The 24892-nt window shown below is 45.8% G+C and overlaps 1 protein-coding gene across 6 annotated transcripts; it reads left to right on the top strand.

Moving 5' to 3' along the window:
- The first annotated feature begins 652 nt into the window (after positions 1–652).
- On the top strand, positions 653–21578 carry ccser2b (coiled-coil serine-rich protein 2b). Of its 6 annotated transcripts, XM_035612612.2 has the most exons (15): positions 653–1040; positions 6960–8272; positions 9329–9499; positions 9643–9887; positions 9984–10160; positions 12588–12669; positions 12813–12897; positions 13003–13086; positions 13298–13403; positions 13492–13575; positions 13917–14003; positions 14232–14357; positions 14822–14927; positions 15860–15899; positions 18255–18448. In XM_035612612.2, exons 2-15 carry the CDS (start codon positions 7003–7005, stop codon positions 18298–18300), a joined length of 2709 nt encoding a protein of 902 aa, XP_035468505.2. In that variant the 5' UTR covers positions 653–1040; positions 6960–7002; the 3' UTR covers positions 18301–18448. The 6 variants fall into 6 exon arrangements, 5 of the variants coding, with proteins under 5 accessions (XP_035468505.2, XP_035468504.2, XP_035468502.2 ...); XR_004785665.2 differs by lacking the exons at positions 14822–14927; positions 15860–15899 and adding an exon at positions 21313–21578 and having other exon boundaries at positions 18255–20261; XM_035612611.2 differs by lacking the exon at positions 15860–15899 and having other exon boundaries at positions 18255–18527.
- Positions 21579–24892: the final 3314 nt, after the last annotated feature.

Below are 24892 nucleotides of genomic sequence, written 5' to 3'. Positions count from 1 at the left end.
AACAAATGTAATTGAGAAGATATTTAAAAAATTTGTTTGTTTGTTTGTTTTGTTTGTTTATGATTAAGTTTGTTTGTTTTCTTCGGTGAGTCTTAGTGTATATAGTAAACCATGGCGATGCTGAGCCACACTCCTCACCAGTTGGTAACAGCACTACACCAATTTGTTGTTCCAACCACCAAATTGGAGAAGAAGAAGGAGAATACTTTCAAAGACTTTGAAATACTTTAGTCGTGTTCTGTACTATGATGTGTTCTATTGTTTCCTCTTGTCTGCAATTGCCACAGTTTCCTGAGTTATGTTTTCCTAATTTGAGAATTGTGTACCATTAAGTTCGGTATGCCCAAATCTGAGTATTGTTATGATTGTCTCCTCTTTTCCACTTCTTCTTGTACTTCTCATCTCTCCCACTTTCTTTTATTCATATCAAATTTAATAAGATATGAATATTGTTGATGAATATTTGTATTGTACAGTTATTTATTGATTAGTAAAAAGCTTTATCAGTGTTATTGATCTGTCTTATCATTCATTAGGTCAATGTTAAACAGTTAAACAGTGAAAAAAAAAAGGTCTGGCGATGAAAGGGTTATGTTTACAGCAGGGAGGTGACGTCAGTGTCAGCTGTGTGTGTGTGTGTGTGTGTGTGTGTGTGTGTGTGTGTGGATGATTCAGCAGTCAGTCAGTCTCAGCAGCAGCAGCAGTGGACAGGTTCAGGTTCAGGTTCAGGGTTCATCGTGTCCGGAAGCTTTTATTTTGACATTTGGGGTTTGTAAGGTGAACCCGTGCAGGTGACAGATATCCGCCGGAGACCCCGTAGCGAAGAGGCCGGAGACGGAGCAGGAGCGAACCGCCGCCGCCGCCGCGTCCTCCTCCTCCCGGTGGATCTATCCGGACTGTAACCGGCCCTCGTCCTTCCTCAGACCCTCTCCTGACGGATTTAACCGAACTAAACCCCCCGGAGCCGCGTCCGGTCGCGTCCGTTCAACCCCCGACATCGTTTCCGCATTCGGACGCCCGATGCTGCGTCCGCGCGGCAGGTGAGTGTGTAGGACACCGAGCACCGTGACGTAACGAGCTCCATGTCACGGACGCACACACACGCGCCGAACTCCGCACACACACCCAACCGTCCATAGCAGCCGGTGACTCCGGCTCAAAACGCGACTCGTGGCGGAGAAAAACGAGGGCGAGTTGAAAAACGAGTGTTTTCTCAACGAGGTTCTGAGCGACGCTGCAGCAGCGCGTCCCGCTGCGGGCGGACCGGGCCGGTGGGCCGGTGACCGGACCGGGCCGGTGGGCCGTTGACCAGACCCTGCTGTTCCGCATCTGTGTATAATGTGTTGTAATGTGTCTCACGTCACCTGTCGGGATTAATAAGTGTTATCATGTAAACACAGTTAATAACAGACTCCCGATGATGAAATGACACATTTAATATCGATGTGTGATTTAATTCAAAATCAGTCACATGACATACTCATGCATTTCAATTGTATAAAGATTAAAAACATAAACATAGCATATAATAATGAAATATTGGTGGATTGACAGATAATGAATCTGTGGCTCATTTCCGTCTTTAATCTGCGTGTTAATAGGTTTGATTAATAACATGATGAATAAATTAATCTGCAGAGATAATCTGCTAATGATCCAGAGTAGATGTGGAGTCATGGTTATTATGGCTTTATTTGAGTTATTGATTTAGTCCATTAAATGTCAAAATACCTAAATGTCCGTCACCAGTTCCCGTAGTCGGAGCTGACGTCACGTCTCGTTTGCTCATCAGATGTTCAGTTCAGTGGTTACATCACATCATGAAGTTCATCAAGTGTTCACAGAAGAAATAAAACTCGTCTCTTAGTTGATTTGGTTTGAAGAAGAAGAAGAATTTCCCCCGACACGGATCAATAAAGGTTCATCTCATCTTATCTGAAGAAGAAGACGAGGAAGAGGAAGACGAGGAAGAAGAGGAGCTGTTGTCTCGGTGACGTCATGGAGACGATGTGAGGAATCTCAGACCAGCGTCTGGTTCTGTGGACATTCCTCATAGGAGCAGCCACATTGTTCTCATTCTTCACTTCTGTCTGAAGCTCCTCACGGGCGTTCAGTGCGACGGGCTGAGCCCGGTGCAGAACCCGCTTCTCTGCCCCAGTTCAGAACACTTCTTACATTCAAATTATTCTCTACATGTTGTTTTAGTCCTAAAGTTCTTTGGTTCTCCAGGTTCTGTCCTCTCGCAGTTTTGATCTCCAGGTTCTGTCCTTCAGAATGTTTGTTCTGCAGGTTTTGTCCTCTGCTTCTTTGGCTCTGTAGGTTTTGTTCTGTACTTGATTTGTCAGATTTGTTCTCTAGTTCTGTTATTGAGGTTCTGTCCTCTGGTTGTCTTGGACTCCAGGTTTTGTTCTCTGGATCAGTCGGTTCTGTCTTGTGGTTCCAGCTGCTCGGCCGGTGTCGGAGCAGCGGGAGCCTGCAGACGCTGTGACCTCATCAGAGTCTGGCTGGGGTCCAGTCGGGACGGCCCGTCCATCTGTCTCCTCCTCTGAACGCTGCTGGTTCTCCCTCCGGCTGCTCGAGTCCCTACTGAACTGAACAATCGGTTCTCCACATCACAGGACCACACAGAACCGGACTGTAATGAAACAGCTGCTGCAGTATCAGTGGGTGTGTTGGTTCTGCTGATGGATCCAGTCTGTGACGAGGCCTCGGTTCTGAAAGAGCAGCTGAATCACTTCACCTCAGGATCTGCAACAGTGAGAGTTCCCTCCTCCTCCAACAGGGAGAACTGGAGCGGTTGTGGCCTGGAAGGTCACAGGTCAGGGTCAGTGTGTGTTAGTAGGTCAGAGGTCAAAGACCAGAGAGACCAGCGACTCTTTTCTCTTATCGTTCTATATCATATGATGTTGATGTTTGTTTATTTAAAAAAATAGATGATTTGAATAGATGATGTTGGCGTGAAAGACGACCTGTGATGGTGTGACACAGACCTCTGCAGTCTTTCCTCCTACTCCTCAGTGTCTTTCAGCTGACGGACTTTGGCAGGAAATGCTCGTTGAATCTCTTCATCTGAGTGTCTCTGACCGGGTGGAGTCGGTTTCCTGATCTCATCATCATCATCATCAACTGAGACACTTGTTTACATGCACAGCAGTATGGTCTCACTCCGGTGAAGTGAATAACCAGGTTATGCCAGTTCTCCCCGTATACATGAGCGGGGAAGAATAACGGAGTAACTCTTCCTCCGGTACAGGAGGTGGCGCTCTGCCAACGTACAACTGGTCGGAATAAGACTTTTTCTTCCAGTCGAATTTTGTCAAAATCACAACAACGTGGAAGGTGGAGGAGAACACTGACGATTGTTCAGCGCTGCACGTGAACGACCTGACTGACTCCATGTCTCTATGTGAAGTGTCTGACTGTCAGACCTGCTGCTGGTTTCCTAGAATAAGGTTTGTGGGCCTGTTGGAGGTTGACATCAGTGGTGGAGGTGGTGGTGCATTAGAGGAGGCAGTTTACTGGATGCAGAGAGACAGAGCTGCTTTGTGGCAGATTAATGATGCTGCTGGTCGGGGGTTGGGGGGGGAGGCAAGCAGCAGGGGGGTCGTCTACACCAAGTTGCTATGAAACCTAGACAGAGAAGGGGAGGGGGCTGGCACTAAAGGTCTCCCTGGCAACGAACCCAGGTCTCAACTGAATCTGAATTTACAAAAATCTTCAACGGACGAGTGTTTTTTTTTAAACTGATGCAGAGGTTCCTGAACGCAACACGAGGATCTGTGAATTTAGTAACACGGTGACATTGTGTTACTAAATTCACAGACTATAAGTTTCCTCCTCCACAGTTAGATGTCACTCACTCACTCACTCACTCACTCACTCACTCACTCACTCACTCACTCACACCCACATCTGGCCTGAAGCTGGTTCGTGTTTTTTTGAAGTTATTTGAATGGTGTTTATTTTTTTAAAATGTTTTTGTCTGCTGATGAGTCGTGCTGCTGACCTCTGACCTCACAGATAAACTCAACTTATCTCTGCAGCGACGTGTCACATCACATGTGAGCTTTAACCTTTTTCAATCGGCAGCAGCAGAGTTCACGTTGCCTCCGAGCAGAACGAGTTCTGACGTCACAACAGAACAAGATTCACAATGTAACTGATCAGATTTGACACTTTAATAAATCAAAGATCAAAAGTTACGTAACGTTAAAGGATATGAAAAAGATGATTCAAATAAGTTCAGCTGCGGGTGTCGGAGAGAAGTGAGAACATTTAGACTTGGATTCTATTCTTCATAAGTAAATAGATAAATAAATATATATATAAGATATATGAGGCAGCCCAGTGGGATGTATGTTTAACCTCTCCGGGCTTCGTAGCTGTCGAGCGTTTGATTCCTCTCAGCTCAGTGACCAGAGAAGTGGAGCAAGAGAAAATGGACGTGCTGGCGGGCGAGCCACGTACGTTGAGGGGGAGGGGGGAGTGGGCGGCGAGGGGGAGGGGCGGTCAAAGAAAACTGAAGAGATGCTCCGTGATTGTGGCTGCGAATCAGACAATGGCGGGAAAACGCTGCACAGACGTGTTGAGCGCGAGGAACGTCTGAGCCGCTTCACGTGTTTCCTGGTTACGTGTCCGACGCCGTCGATGATGACGCCAGTTTTTTTATCACCTCACCGGCTGAACGTCGGCATGTTAAGGGACCAGTCCGCACTCAGTACGCAGAATTTTTGCTTGTGCGAGTAAACACAACCCGTGAATATCCGCCCGTTCTCTGTCTGATGTGGACGGCAGCTTTCGTGACATCACGTCACAGGAATATTTGTCTCGAGGTCGAATATTCTTACTCGGAACGAGTGAAGCTGATGACGCAAATTTTGCGTATTTGCGTTGTTCGCGTCATTGTGGTCGCCAATAACACGCAAAGATTTGTGTCTACCCGTGTCAAACAGAATCATCTTTGTGTTTGGTGTGAACGCAGCCTCCATCCACTGGTTCATAATGAAGATGATGAAAAGAAATAAAACACATTTATCACAACTGTAGTTATTCATCCGACAGGACCATTTTTAATTACAGGTCTGTTAGTTTGATGTAATCAGAGTTTGTTGTTGATTGTGACAGAACGTGAGATTTAATTTAACACGTGTCATTTCCTGTCGTGTATGTGGTGATGTCATGTGTCTGTTGAATTGATGGTTTCAGGTTCAACACTTTCTTCTCCATTAAACAAACGAACGTCGTCGACTCGTTTGTTCAGATGGATTCTCTGGATCGTGAGACAGGAAGTGACTCGTGTTGTTCAGGGTCATCTGACTCATCGTTCTGTCAAACCCTGGGGGTCTTGAGGCTGCTGATGAGTCTTGATTGATTCGGTTTCCCTCTTCACGTCTGTGTGATGAGAAAATATTAAATTAGACTGAATGAAATGAAAACATGTTTGATAACCACCCGACCTCAGATCAGCATCACGCTCTGCGTCCTCAGGGGTTTGTTTTCCAGATAAGAACCCGTCATCTGTTCCGTCCAGAGAAGCTCGTGATGCTCAGGTTGGTCCGAGGTACGGAGGCCCCGGGCGGACCAGCGACCGAGGCCTCACCATGTGCCCCCGACCGCAGGGGCTGCGTTTTCATTTGGATGATTTGATCTCAGAGAAAATGGAAAACTTAATTTAATCTGGAGAACAAAACATTCAAAACAAACTTTATTGTCTGTCGAGCGTCTGTACTCGAGCGTCTGTACTCGAGCGTCTGTACTCAAGTGTCTGTACGCCAGCGTCTGTACTCCAGCGTCTGTACTCCAGCGTCTGTACTCCAGCGTCTGTACTCGAGCTGCAGATGAAAGCCTCCAGGACAACTTTTCTTTTAAAGTGTTTTCAACTTGACATCTAATTTTATTCAGTCTGCATCACTCGGACGCTGTCGGACCCTCGTGTTCTCACGAACAACACAGGCCTCAGTGTCGAACACACACACACACACACACACACACACACACACACACACGCTGTAGACCTGGAACAGGCCAACCTTGTTTTCTACCTGCCTCAGGGTTTGTATTCACTCACACCTGTGTGTGTGAGTGTGTGTGAGTGTGTGTGTGTGAGTGCGTGTGGTAACACAGTCAGGATGTGAAGGGTGTGTCTCGTCTGATTGCTATCTGACATTTTCTGCTGGTGATGCAGGAACAGCTGATTGTTTTTATTAGGGGTGTGGTGTGTGTGACAGAGACGGAGGTGGTTAAGTCTTGTCAGCACACACACACACACACACACACACACACACACACAGACACCTCTTCAGTGTTTCAGCTCTTTGTCCCACTAACAGTTTTATGAACTGCAGCTTCGAACTCACTGATCAAATATGATATTTTAATAAATGTTGATTCTCCATCGTGTGTTACGTCTTAACAACCAGCTCCTGTTGGAACTTTCTGGTAACTGACGATGAACAAACAGAATAAACATGAAACTCCGGGTTGCATGTTTCAAAACGGATTAATCGCTCTTCTCTTGATTATCAGAAAATCGTGAAAAAACATTAAAATGTTCAATTAACAAACATCGTTTTTTTATTCTGGTTAAATGAAAAGTTGATTATTAAAACTGTTGACTAAACCAGAATCAATTCCTTGCTTCAATTCTGTCCAGTTAGTAATCTATCATTCATATCTTAACATCTTCTTGTATTTTCCATCTTCGGTCAGAATATTTGGCTTTTGACTGGTTGGTCCATGTCCCATCTGTTAACATGGAGGGGGCGGTGCTTATGACCTGTACTGCAGCCAGACACCAGGGTTAGGCTCCACCCATTCACAAAATTTCATGGAAATCTGTTCCATAGTTTTTGCATTGACCTGCAGATAAAAACACGAACGTCCTCATTTTGTCTCTGGTTAAAACATGTTGTCATATCAGTCTCAATATTTTCCTGTTTTCTTTTCTCCATCCCATGCAGCTCCTCTGGCTCCATGTCTCTATGGTGAAGTGGGCGGGGTCTGATGTCAGCCCCTCCTTCTTGTGTTGACGACGCCCCTGTCATGCCCACCATGGTTTCTAGGCTGCCGAAGTTCGGCTCACGGACCAAGTCCACCACCTCGGCCTCCAGCGGCGCTCAGACGGTCCCGACTCCCACGGCGAATGCCGCCACTTTCACCGGCGCTACTGCGTCCAGCACCCGCCTCACCAACGGGTTCTACCATCATCCCGGCCCGGCAGGGGTCAACGGCGGTGTGACCGCGCCCTCCGCCTCTGCCAAGCAGAATGGATTCATCAGGGTGCCGACCTCGTTTTCCGTGAAATGGAGGAAGGAGAATGGGATGACGACGGACGATGGAGGGGCCAACGCAGAGCCAGAGTGGAGAGGAGGACGAGATGGGAATGTCGGGCAGAATCGCCCCGGCAACAACATCAATCAGTATTATTACCAACGGCAACAGGCATCACCAGTGGTGTCGCAGCACGACACCAAGAAGACGACTGCATCCTCTGCAGGAATGGGGCGTGGTTTCGGCCAGTCCGTGTCATCTTCGTCATCGCCGTCACCGCAGTCCAGCCCCAGAACTCTTCCCGTTTCTAAAAGCGGAACTCTAGGTTCCAAACCGAGTCCGACCGCGTCCAGGCTGACCAACGGCACCAAGCAGGCCCTAAACGCTCTCCCTGGATCTCGCAGTGGAACCAGTGGTTCTCTGAGTCGGCCTCAGAGTTTTCCTCGTCCTGGTGGTCCTGGTCCAGGTTCTCGAACGGGTTCTCCCTTCCAAAAGAAGCCGCCAGCAAGCCGCTCGCTCTCCAGCGACAGCATCGGGTCCGCTCCGACGGTCCGGCTGATGGAGAGCGACCGGTTTCGGTCCCGCAGCCTCAACCAGGTCCGACAGCAGCCGTCGCTGCTCCGCAGCCCGTCCTCAAGCTCCTCCTCCTCCCTCCCCCGCTCCCCCACCGTCACACGTCCCTACTCTGTCACCAGGCCGGCCGTACGAGGACCCGCTCAGGCTCCGCCCACAGGGAGGCAGACACCAGAGGGAGGAGGCGGAGGTGTCAAAGCGTCGGGGAGGTCGGGGCTCGTGCCCCCCTCCGCCCTAAAGAAGCCCCTCCTACCCAACCTCGGCCCCGCCTCTAAGCCCAGTGGCATCAGCTACAAGCTGTCACGCCCGTCACTCATCAAGCAGGCCCGCCCCTTCCGGGTGACCCCAGCCCGTGTGTCCGGAGGCGACCCGGATGTGAATCTAGGAGCGACCTCAGCGGAGCGGCCGCCTGCGACAGGAAACAGCTCAGGTAAGAGATTCACTGATCTCGTCCCGTCACTTCCTCCATCTCATCCAAACTCAAATCTCATCAAATCCCAACAATGTCATATTTTATACCTCATATCTCATCTCTTGTCATATGATTGATTTTTTTGAATCTCAGCAACCAAATCTCTCACCAAATTCCATCTCATAAATCTCATCTCCTATATTTTTGGTTTGATTCCTCAACTTCAATTTTTAATCTCTAAAACCTAATTCATCTCTCATGTCTCATTGGTGACACATTTTATCCCTTATATGTCCTTATATATCCTCTATCATATTCCCATCAGGTCTCATGATTAATGTTTTTATTCACATAATCTCATGTATTTCACCAATCTCTCATCTTCCTTTATCTCTTCTCATATCACATCCAATCTCTTCATCTCATTTTGTCTTTTAACTCATCTCCTATTGTTTTATCTCAATCTCATTTTTCCCACCTTTTCACTTTCATATCTTCTTTCATAATATAATTTTCCTTTTTTTCTCATCCCTTTGATATTTTACCACTAATTCCATTCATGTCATATTTGACATTTCTCTTTATTTCTAATATCTCATCACTAATCTCACCTCTGCTCGTACCTTCTCGTGTCTCTTCTCCTGAACTCATATCTCATCAAAATACAACGTTGAAACTTAATCTTTCATCTCATCGTACTTTATTTCATCTCTGACATCTCAGCACAAATATCTCTTCCCTCTGTGTCTGTCTTCATTTCATGTCTCCTCAAATCTCACAACTCATTTCATTTGATCAGTCATATTTTATTTTCATAGTTTAATCTCTAATACATCAAATCTTTCTACCGCATTTCTCAATTGATATATTTTTTCCACTGCTGACATTTTATCTTGAATGTCTAATCTCATTCCATCGTTCTTTTTGTCTCAAATCTCATTATTTATCTCACTTATCATCTGAAATCTAAACTAAACCCGTCAGTGTTTCATCTGAGATATCTCCTCTCATCTGTTTCTGCCACTCATGTCATATTTCTAATCCCTAATCTCCAATGTCGTTCCACCTCCACAGCAGAAAGTTCCCCAGAGGCTCCGGAGACAGAGGGGCTGCCGACAGAGCCAGTGGCCCAGGCAGAGGTGTCGATTCTGGGGGAGACGCTGGAGGACATGTCCCTGTCCTCGACGTCCTCTCTGGACAGAGACGACACCAGTCAGGAGTATATGGACGACTTCGACAACCTCGGTTAGGAAGAAGCAAAACACACACACACACACACTTTTACCTCAATCTAGAGAGGAGGGGGGGGGGGTCTTTACAGTTGACAGATCAATATAATTAATAATTTATCATCAATCAATGTCCTTTCCAACTTTGTTTGTCTGTAGGAATCGGAGACATTGGCATAATGCTCCTGCCCTCCAAAAATGACGAAGACGACTCTGGGCTCGACCAATCGTGTGCCAGGTTCGACAAGTTGGCCGTCAACGGCGTCGCCGAGGCAACAGGCCTGTGTTTCCTGGAGGACGGGCTGGACTGGGCCGGCGTGCAGCTCAGTGGTGAAGGGGCGGAGCATCGTCTGACTCAGCTGGGATGCCGCAGAAGGACGAGTCATCAGGAATACCACGAGCAGGTACCTCAACACGCCGCCTCCGACTGAGCGCTCACTTGTCGGTGGGAGTGTCCGACAAAACCACAACAAATCTTTATTCTCCTCTTTCGTTTGTAGGGGGGCTCGTCCCTGGACCTATCCCCCTCTGACAGCTGCGGGTCGGGGGGAACCTACATGTGGGACGAAGAGGGTCTGGAGCCACTGGGGGGCGCCGTCACCACCGCTTCCATCAACACCACCAACAGCAGCACCACCCACCACATCGGGAGCTTCGACTCAGATGTCAACAGCATCGTAAGGCCTGCGTGTGCGTGTGTGTGTGTATAAGTGTGGGTTTGATATTTTACAGTTTAACCAACTTTATCATAAATAACTATAAGTAAAAAGAAAACACAAATATATAGAAGTTGAATTAAGAAAACATTTCCAGAGATCATAAGACAGTGTCGGGCTCTGAGTGCAGCTCTGTGGCTCCCCCTGGTGCCTGTGCTGTGAATTACAGCTGTTCACTGAGTGAATCTCACCAACCTTCAGTATTTTTATTTTATATCTTTTTTACAAAGATTGATTTAATGTAAACATTAATAATTTCTGGTACATTCAATACCATATTACAGTACTTCATTCATGACATCACAAAGTACTAAATATTGCTGATGAATAATTGTTTGTGTTTCTTTATGGTGAAAAAAAGACAGAGGAAGAGACGTGGCAAATCAGACATGAGGAAAAAACATTTTTAATCTCATCGTTGAACGAAAGTCGTCTCTCCGTCTGAAAAAAAGGATCCAAACCTTCTGTAATTAAATTTATATCAGTAAAACTAGAATTCGTCAACAGTTTGACCCGTGTGAGGTTACATGTGAGGTCGAGCGGGTTAAAGGTCGCGCCACGTTCTTCTTCCACCTGCTTTGACTTGACGGGATGCTGAAATACAATAGTTGACCTCCGTCATTCCGTCGGAGATCTTCTCTGAGACGTCACAGAGTTTAGAGAGAAACTGTTTCTGTTGATGCAAACTGTTCTTCACAACCAGTTCGTCACAACCAGCTCATCAGAACCAGTTCGTCAGAACCAGGTCGTCAGAACCAGGTCTTCAGAACCAGTTGGTCAGAACCAGTTGGTCAGAACCAGGTCGTCAGAGTCAGTTCGTCAGAACTAGGTCGTCAGAACCAGTTCGTCAGAACCAGGTCATCAGAGTTAGTTCGTCAGAACCAGGTCGTCAGAACAAGGTCGTTAGAACCAGTTCGTCAGAACCAGGTCATCGGAACCAGGTCGTCGGAACCAGTTCGTCAGAACCAGGTCGTCAGAACAAGGTCGTCGGAACCAGGTCGTCGGAACCAGTTCGTCAGAACCAGGTCGTCAGAGTCAGTTCGTCAGAACCAGGTCGTCAGAACCAGGTCATCAGAACCAGGTCATCAGAGTCAGTTCGTCAGAACCAGGTCGTCAGAACCAGGTCATCAGAACCAGGTCATCAGAACCAGGTCGTCAGAACAAGGTCGTCGGAACCAGGTCGTCAGAACCAGGTCGTCAGAGTCAGTTCGTCAGAACCAGGTCGTCAGAACCAGGTCATCAGAACCAGGTCATCAGAGTCAGTTCGTCAGAACCAGGTCATCAGAACCAGGTCATCAGAACCAGGTCGTCAGAACCAGGTCGTCAGAACCAGGTCGTCAGAACCAGGTCATCAGAACCAGGTCATCAGAGTTAGTTCGTCAGAACCAGGTCATCAGAACCAGGTCGTCAGAACCAGGTCGTCAGAGTTAGTTCGTCAGAACCAGGTCGTCAGAGTTAGTTCGTCAGAACCAGGTCATCAGAACCAGGTCGTCAGAACCAGGTCGTCAGAACCAGGTCATCAGAACCAGGTCATCAGAAGCGTGCGTGGGTCTGAAACATTGATTAGTTCAGAGCGAAGAGGAGGAGAAGGAGGAAAGATGAGAGGAAGCTTAAGTAAATTAGGAGGAGGAGAAGATTGTGGCAGGAAGTGAGACGAGCAGAGAAGAAGAACTGGTTCAAAGTAAAACGTCACTGTTGTAAAAGAATATGATGAAAGTAAAATGATTTAAATCCATGAAAATAGGTAAACTGTTAAGTCGTATTAAGAACCTGCAGAGTCACATGATGATTCTTCCTGGTGACGCTGAATGGACGAGTCCAATGGCACCAAAGATGGCGGTTACGTTTCGTCCAATGACTGTAAAGAAAGATGGGCAGAAGTTGCAGAAGAGGAGGATTTAAAGAAGAGAGGAAAACAAAAGGACCAAAGAGACGCGAGGTGGGATGAGATGAAAAGACTGAAGGGTGGAAGAAGAAAGAAGAAGAGAGGAGAGGAGGATGAAGGGAGAGAAGATGATAATGGAGGAAAAGCGATAGGTGTGTGTGTGTGTGTGTGTGTGTGTGTGTGTGTGTGTGTGTGTGTGTGTGTGTGTGTGTGTGTGTGTGTGTGTGTGTGTGTGTGTGTGTGTGTGTGTGTGTGTGTGTGTGTGTGTGTGTGTGTGTGTGTGTGTGTGTGTGTGTGTGTGTGTGTGTCGCGTCGCTTCTTTTCCTCTTCGTCTTCCTCCCTCTCTGAGCAGAGTTCGCTTCACTTTGAGTAGAAGAAACTTTCTAGTTCATATTTGTGTGAATAAAAATGAAATGTATTTTAGTGTGTGACTGGTGTGGTGAACGTACCCGACATTAATGTTAATGTACAAACAACAACAACAAACTATTTGTCTGTGTCAGGACATGATGAACAACCTGGACTCTTGTGATCTGGAAGACGATGACCTCATGCTGGACGCAGAAGACGTGTCCCTCGACAGCGGTGCGTTCTCATATTGTAGATGGTTGAATAGTGAATATGAAAATGAATAGAACCCACTGATGCTTAACAACCTGAACAAAACACCACTAAGTATTTTCAGACAAACGTTCTCATTTGTAAATACTCTGGTCCGACTCCTGCAGACGGAGACCGGACGTCCAACATGGCCCAGTGGAGGATGAGGCAGCTCTGCTGGGGGACGCAGGACGTCCACACGGACCACGAGAGGTGAGAGGTCGCGTCTAGATGTGTGGAACTGTAAGAGGAGGGCAGCGAGCGGAGGACGGCGGCTGCATCACGCTCACAAACTTATTTTCTCCATCGTCCCGTCAGTGACCTCCAGTGCTACAAGCTGACGGAGGATCCTGGGAACAAGAGGACGGACGGTGACTTCGTGCTTGACCTCTGCCCTTCAAGGTAATTTAGCACAAAGTCACTGAAGCCAGAGGCAGCACTTGTCTTTTTCTTTTTATTCCCGTATAAATGCTGAACCACACGTGTTGTCGCTTTTGACACCAGTATTTTGTAGTTTGTACTCTTTCAGATTTACAGTGTTTCTATGCCGAACGCAGCCGACCGAGGTGCGTTCAGGTGCAGACGTTGTGATGACCTGTGGTTTCCCTCTCAGGACGCCCTGCCTGCCTCCTGCTCTGGGTCTGGATGTGGAGGAGCTGGCTGACGACTGCTCCGCGGTGCGATCGCAGCTGGAGCACCTGCAGAGGTTACTGCTGCAGGTGAGGCGACGACGACACGGAGCCACAGACGCCACTTGTTGTTGTTGAGTTGTTGTTCAAACTAACGCGGACGTGTTGTGTCGTTCAGGAGGACGACGTGGACGAGGACACTCTGACCACTGACACTCTGAGTCCCGAGGCCGAGGACTCGTCGCACAGCTCCGACTCGCAGGTCAGTGGGTTTCAAAGCAAACCTTTATTGCCACAGCGGCAGGCTGCTTCGCGACGATGCCATCAAATCGGTTTTAAAGTGGAATATTAAATGTTGCAGCCAGCGACGACAAACCACAGACGCTAATGATTTAGCACGCTAGCATGTGAACATGTGTGTGTGTGTGTGTGTGTGTGACTGCGTGTGTGTGTGTGACTGCGTGTGTGTGTGTGTGACTGCGTGTGTGTGTGTGTGTGCGCGTGCGTGTGTGCGCGTGCGTGTGTGGGTGGGTGCGTGCGCGTGTGTGTGTGTGTGCGTGTGCGTGTGACTGCGTGCGTTCGTGCGTGCGTGCGCCTGTGCAGGTGCAGGCTCTGCTGCAGGAGGTGCAGCAGCTCAGAGAGGATCTGAGGAGCAGAGACCGGACCATCGCTCAGCTCACACTGCAGCTGGTCTGTTACATGTTAAATAATAATAATAATAATAATAATGTTTGATGTCAGTACATGTTTATTTAAAGATCTATGATCTTTACACCTGATCAGGGCTGTTGAGTAATGATGTTCTCTGATCAACGCCGGAGCCTTGGACGTTTCTGTACACTTTGAAAAACTGTTCATATTCAGGAAGTGATGCTCATGAGTGACTGACTGACTGTGTGTGTGTGTGTGTGTGCGCAGACTTTCCCGACGGTGACCGCCAGGTGTCGTTGCCAGGAGACGACAGGAAGGATGGATCGACACACGCAGATGAGTGTGACGGAGAGAGAGAGCGTGGCCTCGCAGACGCCCTGGACGGAGCACAAGGTGAGGACACACACACACACAAACGCACACACTACCTCAGTTCACCAGGAAGCCATTTTACATCTTGACGATCTGTATTACCCAGAAGCCCTTTCAGTGAACCAACCAGGCTGAGAAGGCTCAGACGACAGGAAGTGAACAAACTTTATACTCGCTGTGTGTGTGTGTGTGTGTGTGTGTGTGTGTGTGTGTGTGTGTGTGTGTGTGTGTGTGTGTGTGTGTGTGTGTGTGTGTGTGTGTGTGTGTGTGTGTGTGTGTGTGTGTGTGTGTGTGTGTGTGTGTGTGTGTGTGTGTGTGTGTGTGAGGAGTTTTTAGAAGTTTCCTTTTAGAGTCCAAACTTTATTTGCGTCCCCTTGTCCTTCTGTCGTCTCTCGTCTGTCTTTCTTCTCTCATGTTATGATTCAGCTTCGCCTCTCTCTTTTTTTTCTTTCTACCCCCCCCCCCCCCCCCCCCCCCCCCCCCAGACTGCCCCTCCTGTTCCTCTCCTCTCTCCACCGTGGCAGTATCAGCGCTCCAGACCGTACAGGGGGAGGCCGAGGCCTGGACTCCCCTCCCACCTTGCTAGAAAAAGTGAGTCGCATGACGCCCTGCCCCCCCCCCTCCCACCTGTCTCCATAGATACCACCTAAACTCTGCCTCCTCTTTCTTCATCTCACCCTCGTCCTCCTCTTCCTCATGAGGTATCCAGTAAGCGATTGGTCGAACTCCTTGTGATTGATGAGTTGATCAACCTTCTATCGATCAGATAGACACGTAATCAATATCAATAGAAAATGCGTTCGATAGAACGTTTCGATAATTTCTTTTTCCTCGTTAGAAGAAACCGGAGCAAAGAGTCGAGCTACGCCGGCACTCGTCCTCTGGTGCCTAGCAACGTATGGAGTGACACGCCTGATAGCCAATCATGTAACAGTATCACGTTTGGTTGCGACATCTCGTTGGCTCGTGTTTGTGTTTCTTAGGTCATAAAAAATATCAATAATTATCGATATCGACCGATATGAAACACTTATATCGTGATACGGTGTTCAGCCATATCGCCCGGCCCTACTTCGTCTCATGTGACACAGAATCCGACTTTGTGAAACAAGAAATCCTGACCTGGTTTTATTCAGTGTCCAGATTTCTGTTCTTGAAATATCTGTGAATTAGAACATTTGTACGTTGCTAAAGTCTCATTTTAAAAATGTAACAGTTATATTTTCTATTTTTTTAAAAAAAATATTTATTTTTAACGTCGTTGATCAACTGAAGAAGTTTCATGGTGAATCACGCCTCGACTGAATCTACACTTCAGATTAAAAGTTTATTGAACTTCAGTTTCATCTTCACTTCACTCCGACTTGACTTTGTTTGTAAATGTCATCTTGTCTCTTTCCCGCTCATCGTTTCCTTCTCGCTCCTCACTTCGTCCACAACCCCACGCATCCTTCCCTTGTGTCCTTCACTAACCTTCCTCCCTCTGTCCTCCTCCTCTTCCTCCTCCTCTGCCCTCGACGAAGGAGTGGAGACTCTAGTGCTTTACTTCAGTGACACGGCCTGGTACAGTAGAACCTTCTTTATCTTCGTCTCTGTCCTCATTCATCCTCTTCCTCCTTAAAGTGTGTGTGTGTGTGTGTGTGTGTGTGTGTGTGTGTGTGTGTGTGTGTGTGTGTGTGTGTGTGTGTGTGTGTGTGTGTGTGTGTGTGTGTGTGTGTGTGTGTGTGTGTGTGTGTGTGTGTGTGTGTGTGTGTGTGTGTGTGTGTGTGTGTGTGTGTGTGTGTGTGTGTGTGTGTAAGAAGCAGAAAACTTGTCAGTGCAGTGATTCCTCCGTCCAACAAGGTGAAGCATCTGCATGTGACTCTCCCTTCTTTCTCTCCCTCTCTTTTCTCTCTCATTCTCTCCCTCTCTTCTGTCCTCTCCTCACTCCCTCTCTCTTCTTTCTCTCCCACTCTCTCCCTCTCTTCTTTCCTCTCCCTTTCTCTTTTCTCTCTCATTCTCTCCTCTCTCTCCCTTCTTTCTCTCCCTCTCTTCTTTCCTCTCCCTTTCTATTTTCTCTCTCATTCTCTCCTCTCTCCCTTCTTTCTCTCCCTCTCTTCTTTCTCTCCCTCTCTTCTGTCCTCTCCTCTCTTTTCTTTCTCTCCCTCTCGTCTGTCCTCTCCTCTCTCTTCTTTCTCTCCCTCTCTTTTCTCTCTCATTCTTTCCTCTCTCTCCCCCTCTTCTCTCCTCCCTCCATCCTTGTCGTGTGGACTCTGTCCTCCTCAGTGACAGGCAGGCTGCAGTGCCTCAGGCAGCCACCAGGTGTCAGTGTTCACCTGTGAATGTGTCTGAATCAGAACATGGTGATTATGTTGTTTAATAACTTAAACAATGGAAACAAGGACGTTTGTGGATATTTTTTTAAATGTCAAAGTGAAGTGTTTTTTGTACAGTTATTATTTAATCATCTAAAGCTGTGATGGACAGAAACAAACTGAAGAGATGTCTTTGTCTCTGTTCGTCCTCAGATTCTGTTTCTCTGTCGCTGGAGTTTAAACATGAAAATGAACAAAACTGTAATAACATCGTAATGTTCAGAGATTAAAGTCACGTAAACACGACACAAACATCATCTGTCAGAGGAACTTCTTCTTCTCACCTCAAACCTCTGATCCATTATAGAACAAAAGTTTGGTTTCTCTCTGTTCCCTCGCCTGGACTTTATTCAAACAGGATGAGAACAATCCAAAGTTCTGAGGAGGAAGATCAGACTGTCGCTTCATCGTCAGAACCACAGAAGAGGAAGCTCGACCCTGAAGGAAATAAGGATCTGATCCGGATCCTACGTTCTGATCCGTGCAGCATGGTGTCGTCAACTGAACTGAACCTGAACCTGAACCTGGACCGAACCTGAACCTGAACCTGAACCTGGACCGAACCTGAACCTGGACCTGGACCTGGACCTGGACCTGAACCTGAACCTGAACCTGGACCTGAACCTGAACCTGAACCTGAACCTGAACCTGGACCTGAACCTGGACCGAACCTGGACCGAACTTGAACCGAACTTGAACCGAACCTGGACCGAACCTGAACCTGGACCGAACCCGAACCGAACCCGAACCTGAACCTGGACCGAACCCGAACCCGAACCCGAACCTGAACCTGGACCGAACCCGAACTGAACCTGAACCTGAACCTGGGCCGAACCTGAACCGAACCTGAACCCGAACCTGAACCTGGACCGAACCCGAACCTGAACCTGGACGGAACCCGAACCCGAACCTGAACCTGGACCGAACCTGAACTGAACCTGAACCTGAACCTGGACCGAACCTGAACCGAACCTGAACCTGAACCTGGGCCGAACCTGAACCGAACCCGAACCTGAACCTGAACCTGAACTGAACCGAACCGAACTTGAACCTGGACCGAACTGGGACCTGAACCAAACCCGGACCTCCAGCTTAGCGACAGGACGCCTTCAACAGAACCGATCCTGAGTTCGACCCGCGGCTCCGCCCACATGGTTCTGATTATTTCTACAACAAACAAAGAAACAAACAAGAATATCGACATTTCCCTTTTTAAATAAATTGTGTAGCAATAAAATCTATGGAATCAGAGTCAGAATATGACGCAGTGCGTCGTGTTTCCAGACAAGTTCTCAGTTTGTGTTTGATTCTGTGAGCGACAGACACACTGACCTCTGACGACCTCTGACGACCTCTGATGCTTCAACGAGTCCCGCTGAGTCTGAAAATGAACTTTATGGAAGTAAAAACCGGAGAAAATGAAGAACATAAACGTCTGTAAAACCTCCAGAGGAGAGGTTTTGTCTTATTCAAATCATAAACTAACAGCTGACGAGGTTGAACACAGATCTGATGATGATTACAGATGTGATGAATCTGACCAGATGTTTCTCTTGTGTTTCAGTCACAGATATTTCACTCCTCCGGCCGGGAAAACCAGGAACCACTGACGGACCGAGTCCCGCCGCCACCGCCGCTTGCCCAAGCTCCGCCTCCAGCACAAGCTCCGCCTTCAGCCCGCCCCTGCCCTGAGATCCCTGCTGTTAGCCTCCCAGACGACATGACAGAGGAAAGAGAGGATGATGGGAAAAGACCGACGAAGGAGAAGAGAGGAGCCCACTGCAGATCCCTGAAGCTCCCCCAGCCCTCGAAGCTCTGCCTCTTCCTGTCTCAGACCTCCGCCGCTGCCCGGCCTCCCCAGACGAGGGCGTCCAGACAGCCGTCGACGCCTCACGACCCGGAGAGCGAAGGCTCTTCCGTGCTGAAGCCGGCGCTCGACACCTCCGGCTTGTCACGTCTTCCCAAACCGAAGAGCCACTGAGACATCGCTCATCTCAGAGCGGCTTCCTAACACGCAGCGACGCGAAGGAAACTTACTTACAATACACAGTTAACTTATTTATGAATTCACTTTTAAAAACAAGGTCACTCTTAATTTAACATGTCACCGTCTAATTTACACGTTTTATTTTTTAGTTTTAACAGGTTGACGAAAGCTCAGTTTCAGGTTTCTGCATCTCTTCATCTTCATCTCGTCTTCATCTTCATCTCCTCTTCATCTCGTCTTCATCTTCTTTTCATCTCGTCTCTTTCGTCTTTTAAATTCAAGGTTCAGTAAAATTAAATGTTTCCAGAAACATAAAACTTGAAGTTATGATATTATTGTACATAAAGTCTCATATTTATTAATTCATATCAAAAAACAAGTAAAAGACAGAAGAACCCAACAGGTTGTTTTTAAATATTCCCGGTCAGGATTTCGTTGTTCGCTCGCTGTGTGTTAGGAACACGTCTTTTCCTTCTTGTGCCTGATTCGCTCACGTCACACTGGAAACGTCCAACAGTGTGGAAACATGGCGTCTGACCTCCGACCCCCAAAGTCTCCTGCTGGAAATCGTCCTGCAAGAATCTCACTGACCCTCAAAACAAACACTGACCCCCAACGTCCGTTCATGTGTTTCAGACCTGAGGTCCGAGAGCCTCCTCACGTCGACTGTTGTTGATCCATCAGTCAGAACTAGAACATCAGACGAGTTTCATCCTGCCGACAAACAAACAAACAGTGTGAACGACTCGAAATCCATTCACCGACGACTGATCACGAGACATCGTCCGGAGGCTGACACTTTCTCTTGGTTCTCACAGGTTAGATCCACGTCCTCCTTCGCCTCGTCACTTACTGAAAAAGAGACAAACTCTTCCTGGATTTCATCATCGTCTGATTCTCCCCCGACAAATCAGACACAGGACGCGTGGCGGACATTTTAGCGGTTCCATGTGAGAGAATATGCAACACAAACACGCAGGTTCAAGTCCCCAGAGGACAGACGGCGTGGTGCTGCCCGCGTGCCCTCGAGCCAGAGCACACAGACCACGTTAATATATGCAAATGACTAACGTAGTGTACTTTGACACTTCATGCAGCTGATGACATCACAACATCTGGAAACTTTCCTTCACTATCTCCTTATTCCCTCTTTCCTTACATAATACTGCACCACACACACACACACACACACACACACACACACACACACACACACACACCTGGCAGTAGGTACCACTCCAGTGTTGTAGATGAACCCAGTTGCCATGGTGATGTAGTTGGGCAGCCATGGCAACAGCAGTGTTGGGATTCAGACAGAACTTCTCTTATTATGCTTCCTGACTCCTCTCCTTCCCTACCTCCTCGTATCCTTCCCTACCTCCGGTCATCGACTCCTTGTTGTCGTCGTCTCAGACGATTATTTATTGGTTTTATTGTTATTTATTAATTTGAGTGTCTGATGTTTGAACATTTTCACTGTCACGCCTCAACTTCCTGTTTGTTATTTTTCACAGTTGTTCAAGACTGAACTGAAGAAAACGATCAGACGTTCATCAAGTTATTGATGAGGATCAATTCATCAATGTACGGTCACCGTCACGAATCTCAACAAGCTATTTCACAGTAAAAGTCTTTGTCTGTTTGAACCACTAGAAAACTTTTACGCGAAATATCTGCAGGAAGTGAGAGTTTCTATGACAACAATTTAAAAAAGTTTTCAAAGTTCAGAAACTGGAGCACGAGACGTGTTTAACACTGTCGTTCCCTCCAAAATAAAAATATGACATAAATGTCTCAATAAATTATGATATTTAATACGGTTAATATGTCGACAGTGAGTTTGTAATAAATTAAGTGATGACGGATGAAAATGGGAGCGAGGAAACAAGGTGAATAATATTTATTGATGTTTTCATCATCAGCTGTTTCACTGTCGATTATATTCCACACTATATTTATATATATTTAAATAACTTGACGTTATATATATATATATATATATATATATATATATAACGTTGTTTCCTGTTCTCTCTCTGGGGAAATTATTTTATTTTGAAAAGCTGAAGGACAAACCTTCCGTTTCCTGTCACCTGCTGCTTTTTGCAGACTTAATTTTCGTGCAATAAATCTTCAGAGGTCAACGTCCGACGCTCGCCACCGCACTAACTTTTATTAATGTGACGAACTGTACAAACTGCTGTACTAAATTAATCCATATTATTATTAATAATGTTATTGACACTGAATATTGAGCTTGAGAAGCGTCTCAGTCTGAAAATGCACTTTAAATCAAACCTGAGCTCGGTTCACATTTTATTTGTGTTTTGTTTTATTTGTCTTTCGCGAAAAACTGTAAATCTGATCGATGCTGCGTTCAAGTCCCATGTTTCACTGCAGGAAATAATAAAGTTCATCTGGTCCTGATCGCCCTGAGGGAGATTTGATTCAAATTCAACCAACAAATCATATTATGAATTGTAAGACTAAACAAATAATTAAGGGTCTGACTGATTTGGACTGTTGCTGCTGGTGTTCGGAAGAAAAGGTTAATAAGTGTAAACTTCTCTGAAAGACTCGACTGATCAATCTGCTGGATGCTACAAATAATCAATATTTTGACATGTCATTGTAGGATTTCTCTGTTGGTGTTTGAGGAGGGAACGCTTTATGTGACTACAATCATGGCGTCTCATGTAAGAAACTTTGAACTCTCTGCTCTCATTGGTTAATATCTGCTTCCTTCAAATCTGTGTGACTGATGACTCACCTGTGTGGTGTCTGTCGATTGGCCCTCACAACTCTGTTGGCTGCTCATTGGTCGATGTGAACTGTCGTCTTCTGTCATTGGCTGCGACGTCTCTGATGCTGCTAAAATAAAATAAAAAATCCAACTGGAAACTCGAGTCCGACTCAGTGACGATGCTCAACAGTTTCACCGACCTGATTATCGGGACCTTCTGATCCGGAGTTTTCCCCTTTGTCCTCTGACAGTGGCAGATATTAAAATGTGGCGGGAAAGCAAAAGAAGACGACCCCGAACAGTAACCGTAACTGAAACAGTAACCGTAACTGAATCAAACGCAGCATTTAGATGCTTTACAAGTGTGAAATCAAAGAAAATGTGTGATATGTCACGTCGTCGCTGGCATCTTCTGAATCGACCAATGAACTTGAGTGTGGGACTGGGATGAGGAGAAGATAGAAACAAGATGGAGCCGGTGAAGATGCTAAACTCCAGGCTTCAAAACCGAAGATCGGAAAAATAACAGGTGACGTCAAGGTGGTTTGATACTTGACAGTGACTGACAGACAGTCTCTGGTTCACCTACTGATGTTCGCTGTTAGCAGTTAGGTGTTAGCAGTTAGCTGTTAGCTGTTATTAGCAAAAAGCTGTTGTTAGCTGTTGTCAGCTGTTAGCAGTTAGCTGTTGTTAGCTGTTAGCAATAAGCTGTTGTTAGCTGTTAGCAGTAAGCTGTTGTTAGCTGTTAGCAGTTAGCTGTTAGCTGTTAGCAATAAGATGTTGTTAGCTGTTAGCAGTAAGCTGTTGTCAGCTGTTAGCAGTTAGCTGTTGTTAGCTGTTAGCTGTTAGCTGTTAGCAGTAATCTGTACACACTTTAGTCAACTGTTGTTGTTCTTAAATGTGCTCTATAAATACATTTGATTGGATTTCTGTTGTTAGCTGTTGTTAGCTGTTGTCTGAAAACCGTACGGATCGGATTTGAGTGATGAATCAAATATTGACTCACAGATCAGGAACTTTGTGATTCTCCAAAAACAACAATGAGATTGAAATATTTTATTATAAAATCCATTTTTCTTCTTTTTGTTAAACTGTATTTTGATCCTCTTCATGTTTTTCATTTCATCTTTGTCGTCTCTCACGTGTGTGATTTACATTTAGATGCAGCAGCTGTGACCGGTCGTGAGCTCGTACAGTGACGACGACGACGATGATGATGATGATGATGATGAAAACACTCGCTGAGCAGTTTCAACACATTTTTCTCCTCGAGCCGTAAATTTTATTTTTTTATTTTTTACACAAACTCTTCTTCTGTGCTGCTTCGCTGCAGTTTGCTGCTCAGCGTTGTTATTGAAAACTGAAAAGTATAGTTGATGTGATGATGTTTCTTACTGTAGATGTTTCAGTGTGATTCACTGTGGGGCTCTGATGGAGCCGCTGCACCGTTTCCCCCCACCAGGTGGCAGCAGGGCACTTCAGCTGTGATTTTCATTTTCATGTTACATTAATGATATTAAGAGTTTTTTTCATTTGGTTCATTTGGTTTCTGAACACAAACTCGGTGCGTGTAATATCTTTGTTATGGAACAGTTTGAGTCTTTAGAAATAAAGTTTATTATTATTTCATAACACCAAAAAATGTGACGCAAGTTTCAAAGCAGAGACTTTATATTTATTTATATATAAGTGGACATTGTCATCGGACGTGTACTGACCAGCAGGGGGCGACTCTATGATTCGTGAGGTCAGAAACATTTTACTGAGCAGTTTGACTCGTACATTAAAAGATTGACTTGTATATTAAATATAATAATAATAATAATAATAATAATAATAATATTTTGGGAGAATTCAACGTCCATTAGATTTAAAAGCTTTCTTCGACAACTTTTTTTTTTTTTTGTTGAATATGAGAAAGTTTGCAGACGAAATGTGGTCCAGATTTTTACAGTTGTTTTTATTCCCCCAACGTGAAACAATGATCAATAACTCCGTCTGTAATCACTGCTGTTTCCATGGCAACGAGTTCGACTCCACCAAACTGACAGTGGAATTTTTAAAAGATAGATTTTTTTCAAGTTGATCGCGTTGTGAAATTAATATTTTGTGTTTCTTGAAGTAGATTTATTTTTTCAGTGAATAGATGAACTTTCATTTCACTTTCAGAATGATTCCAGCTCTTTAGATATGAAATATTTATCTTTCTTCTCTGAACCGATCACCAGGAAAGTTGCATACCATATATAATAATATATATATATATATATATATATATATATATATATATATATATATATATATATATATATATATATATATATATATATACACACACACACACACACACATAACAGATCAATATTTCGACTTCAGAAAAACTGAAATGATTATCATGTTCCGTGTCGGTGCCAAAACAGCTGAATGAACTCAGGAGCAGGAAGTGGGTTTTTCATCTTCTGATTCAGACGATCGACTCACCTTGATTCGTCTCGTTACATCAGATCGATTCTCAGAGTGCATCATGGGAGATGAAGTTTCTGTAGAACTCTGACCTGTAAAACACTTCCTGGTTGTAGAACTGGGATTCATTGTCCTCTGAAAATGCAAAGTGAGTCAAACGTGACAAATTTAATATTTTACGTTTGCAGCAGTTACATCATTCTGTGTGTTTAGAAAAGAAAATGGCGTGTGTGTGTGTGTCTGTGTGTGGAACTGCAGCAGCCAATCATAAAGGCAATCTTCAGCGGCCGTCTCTCCATCAGTGCGGCCATAAAAGTGGAGGTGGCTGTAAAATGGAGTGAGGGATTTAAGAGCTGCTGCTGATTTTTACTGCCGCCATCTTTGTTTTGGGTGCTGCTGCACCACGCACACACACACGCACACACACACACGCACACACACACACACACACGCACACACACACACACACGCGCATGCTCAAACACACGCACACACACACACACACTGACACGCACAGACACACACACACAGACACACACACACACACACACATACACACAAACCTTTAAAACACGTCTTAGCTTGAAACATCAGAAACAATAAAAGCATCAGAGTGGTGATGTTGTTAATAACCCATTGCTCTTTTAATTTAATAATGTCACTTCATAAAGACTTCACAGTGACGTCATGATGATGTCACTGTGTGTGCGTCCCATAGGACTAATACGACTGTAAGATATTCAGTACGATAACTGTCGTCTGGCGTTTGTCAGCAGGATTATGGGAAAACCACTGAACGCATTTGGTTTGTCCGTCCTCTCAATGCATCAGTTTGTTTCCAGAGCAAAAGTCTTAAAACCATTTGCAATTTCTTTTTTCATGTCCACAATTATTTTTATCAGGTAGTTTGCCGCAATATTTTTTTGCTTACTTCAAACATAAACCTGGAATATTCGTCCTGGAATATGTCCTCAACGACGATTCCTTTTTGTGACATCGCATCACGTGA

Source organism: Scophthalmus maximus, chromosome 16 (genome assembly GCF_022379125.1).
Source record: "Scophthalmus maximus strain ysfricsl-2021 chromosome 16, ASM2237912v1, whole genome shotgun sequence".
NCBI classification, from domain to species: Eukaryota; Metazoa; Chordata; class Actinopteri; order Pleuronectiformes; family Scophthalmidae; genus Scophthalmus; species Scophthalmus maximus.
This window is presented reverse-complemented; position numbering and strand designations above follow the sequence as displayed.

Excerpts from the sequence above, each read along its gene's own strand:
- ccser2b (XM_035612608.2), top strand. The coding sequence starts at position 7,003 with ATGTCAGCCCCTCCTTCTTGTGTTGACGACGCCCCTGTCATGCCCACC. Across the intron at positions 9,500-9,642 it reads GGACGACTTCGACAACCTCG|GAATCGGAGACATTGGCATA; the intron begins GTTAGGAAGAAG and ends GTTTGTCTGTAG. Across the intron at positions 14,358-18,254 it reads CGCCCTGGACGGAGCACAAG|TCACAGATATTTCACTCCTC; the intron begins GTGAGGACACAC and ends CTTGTGTTTCAG.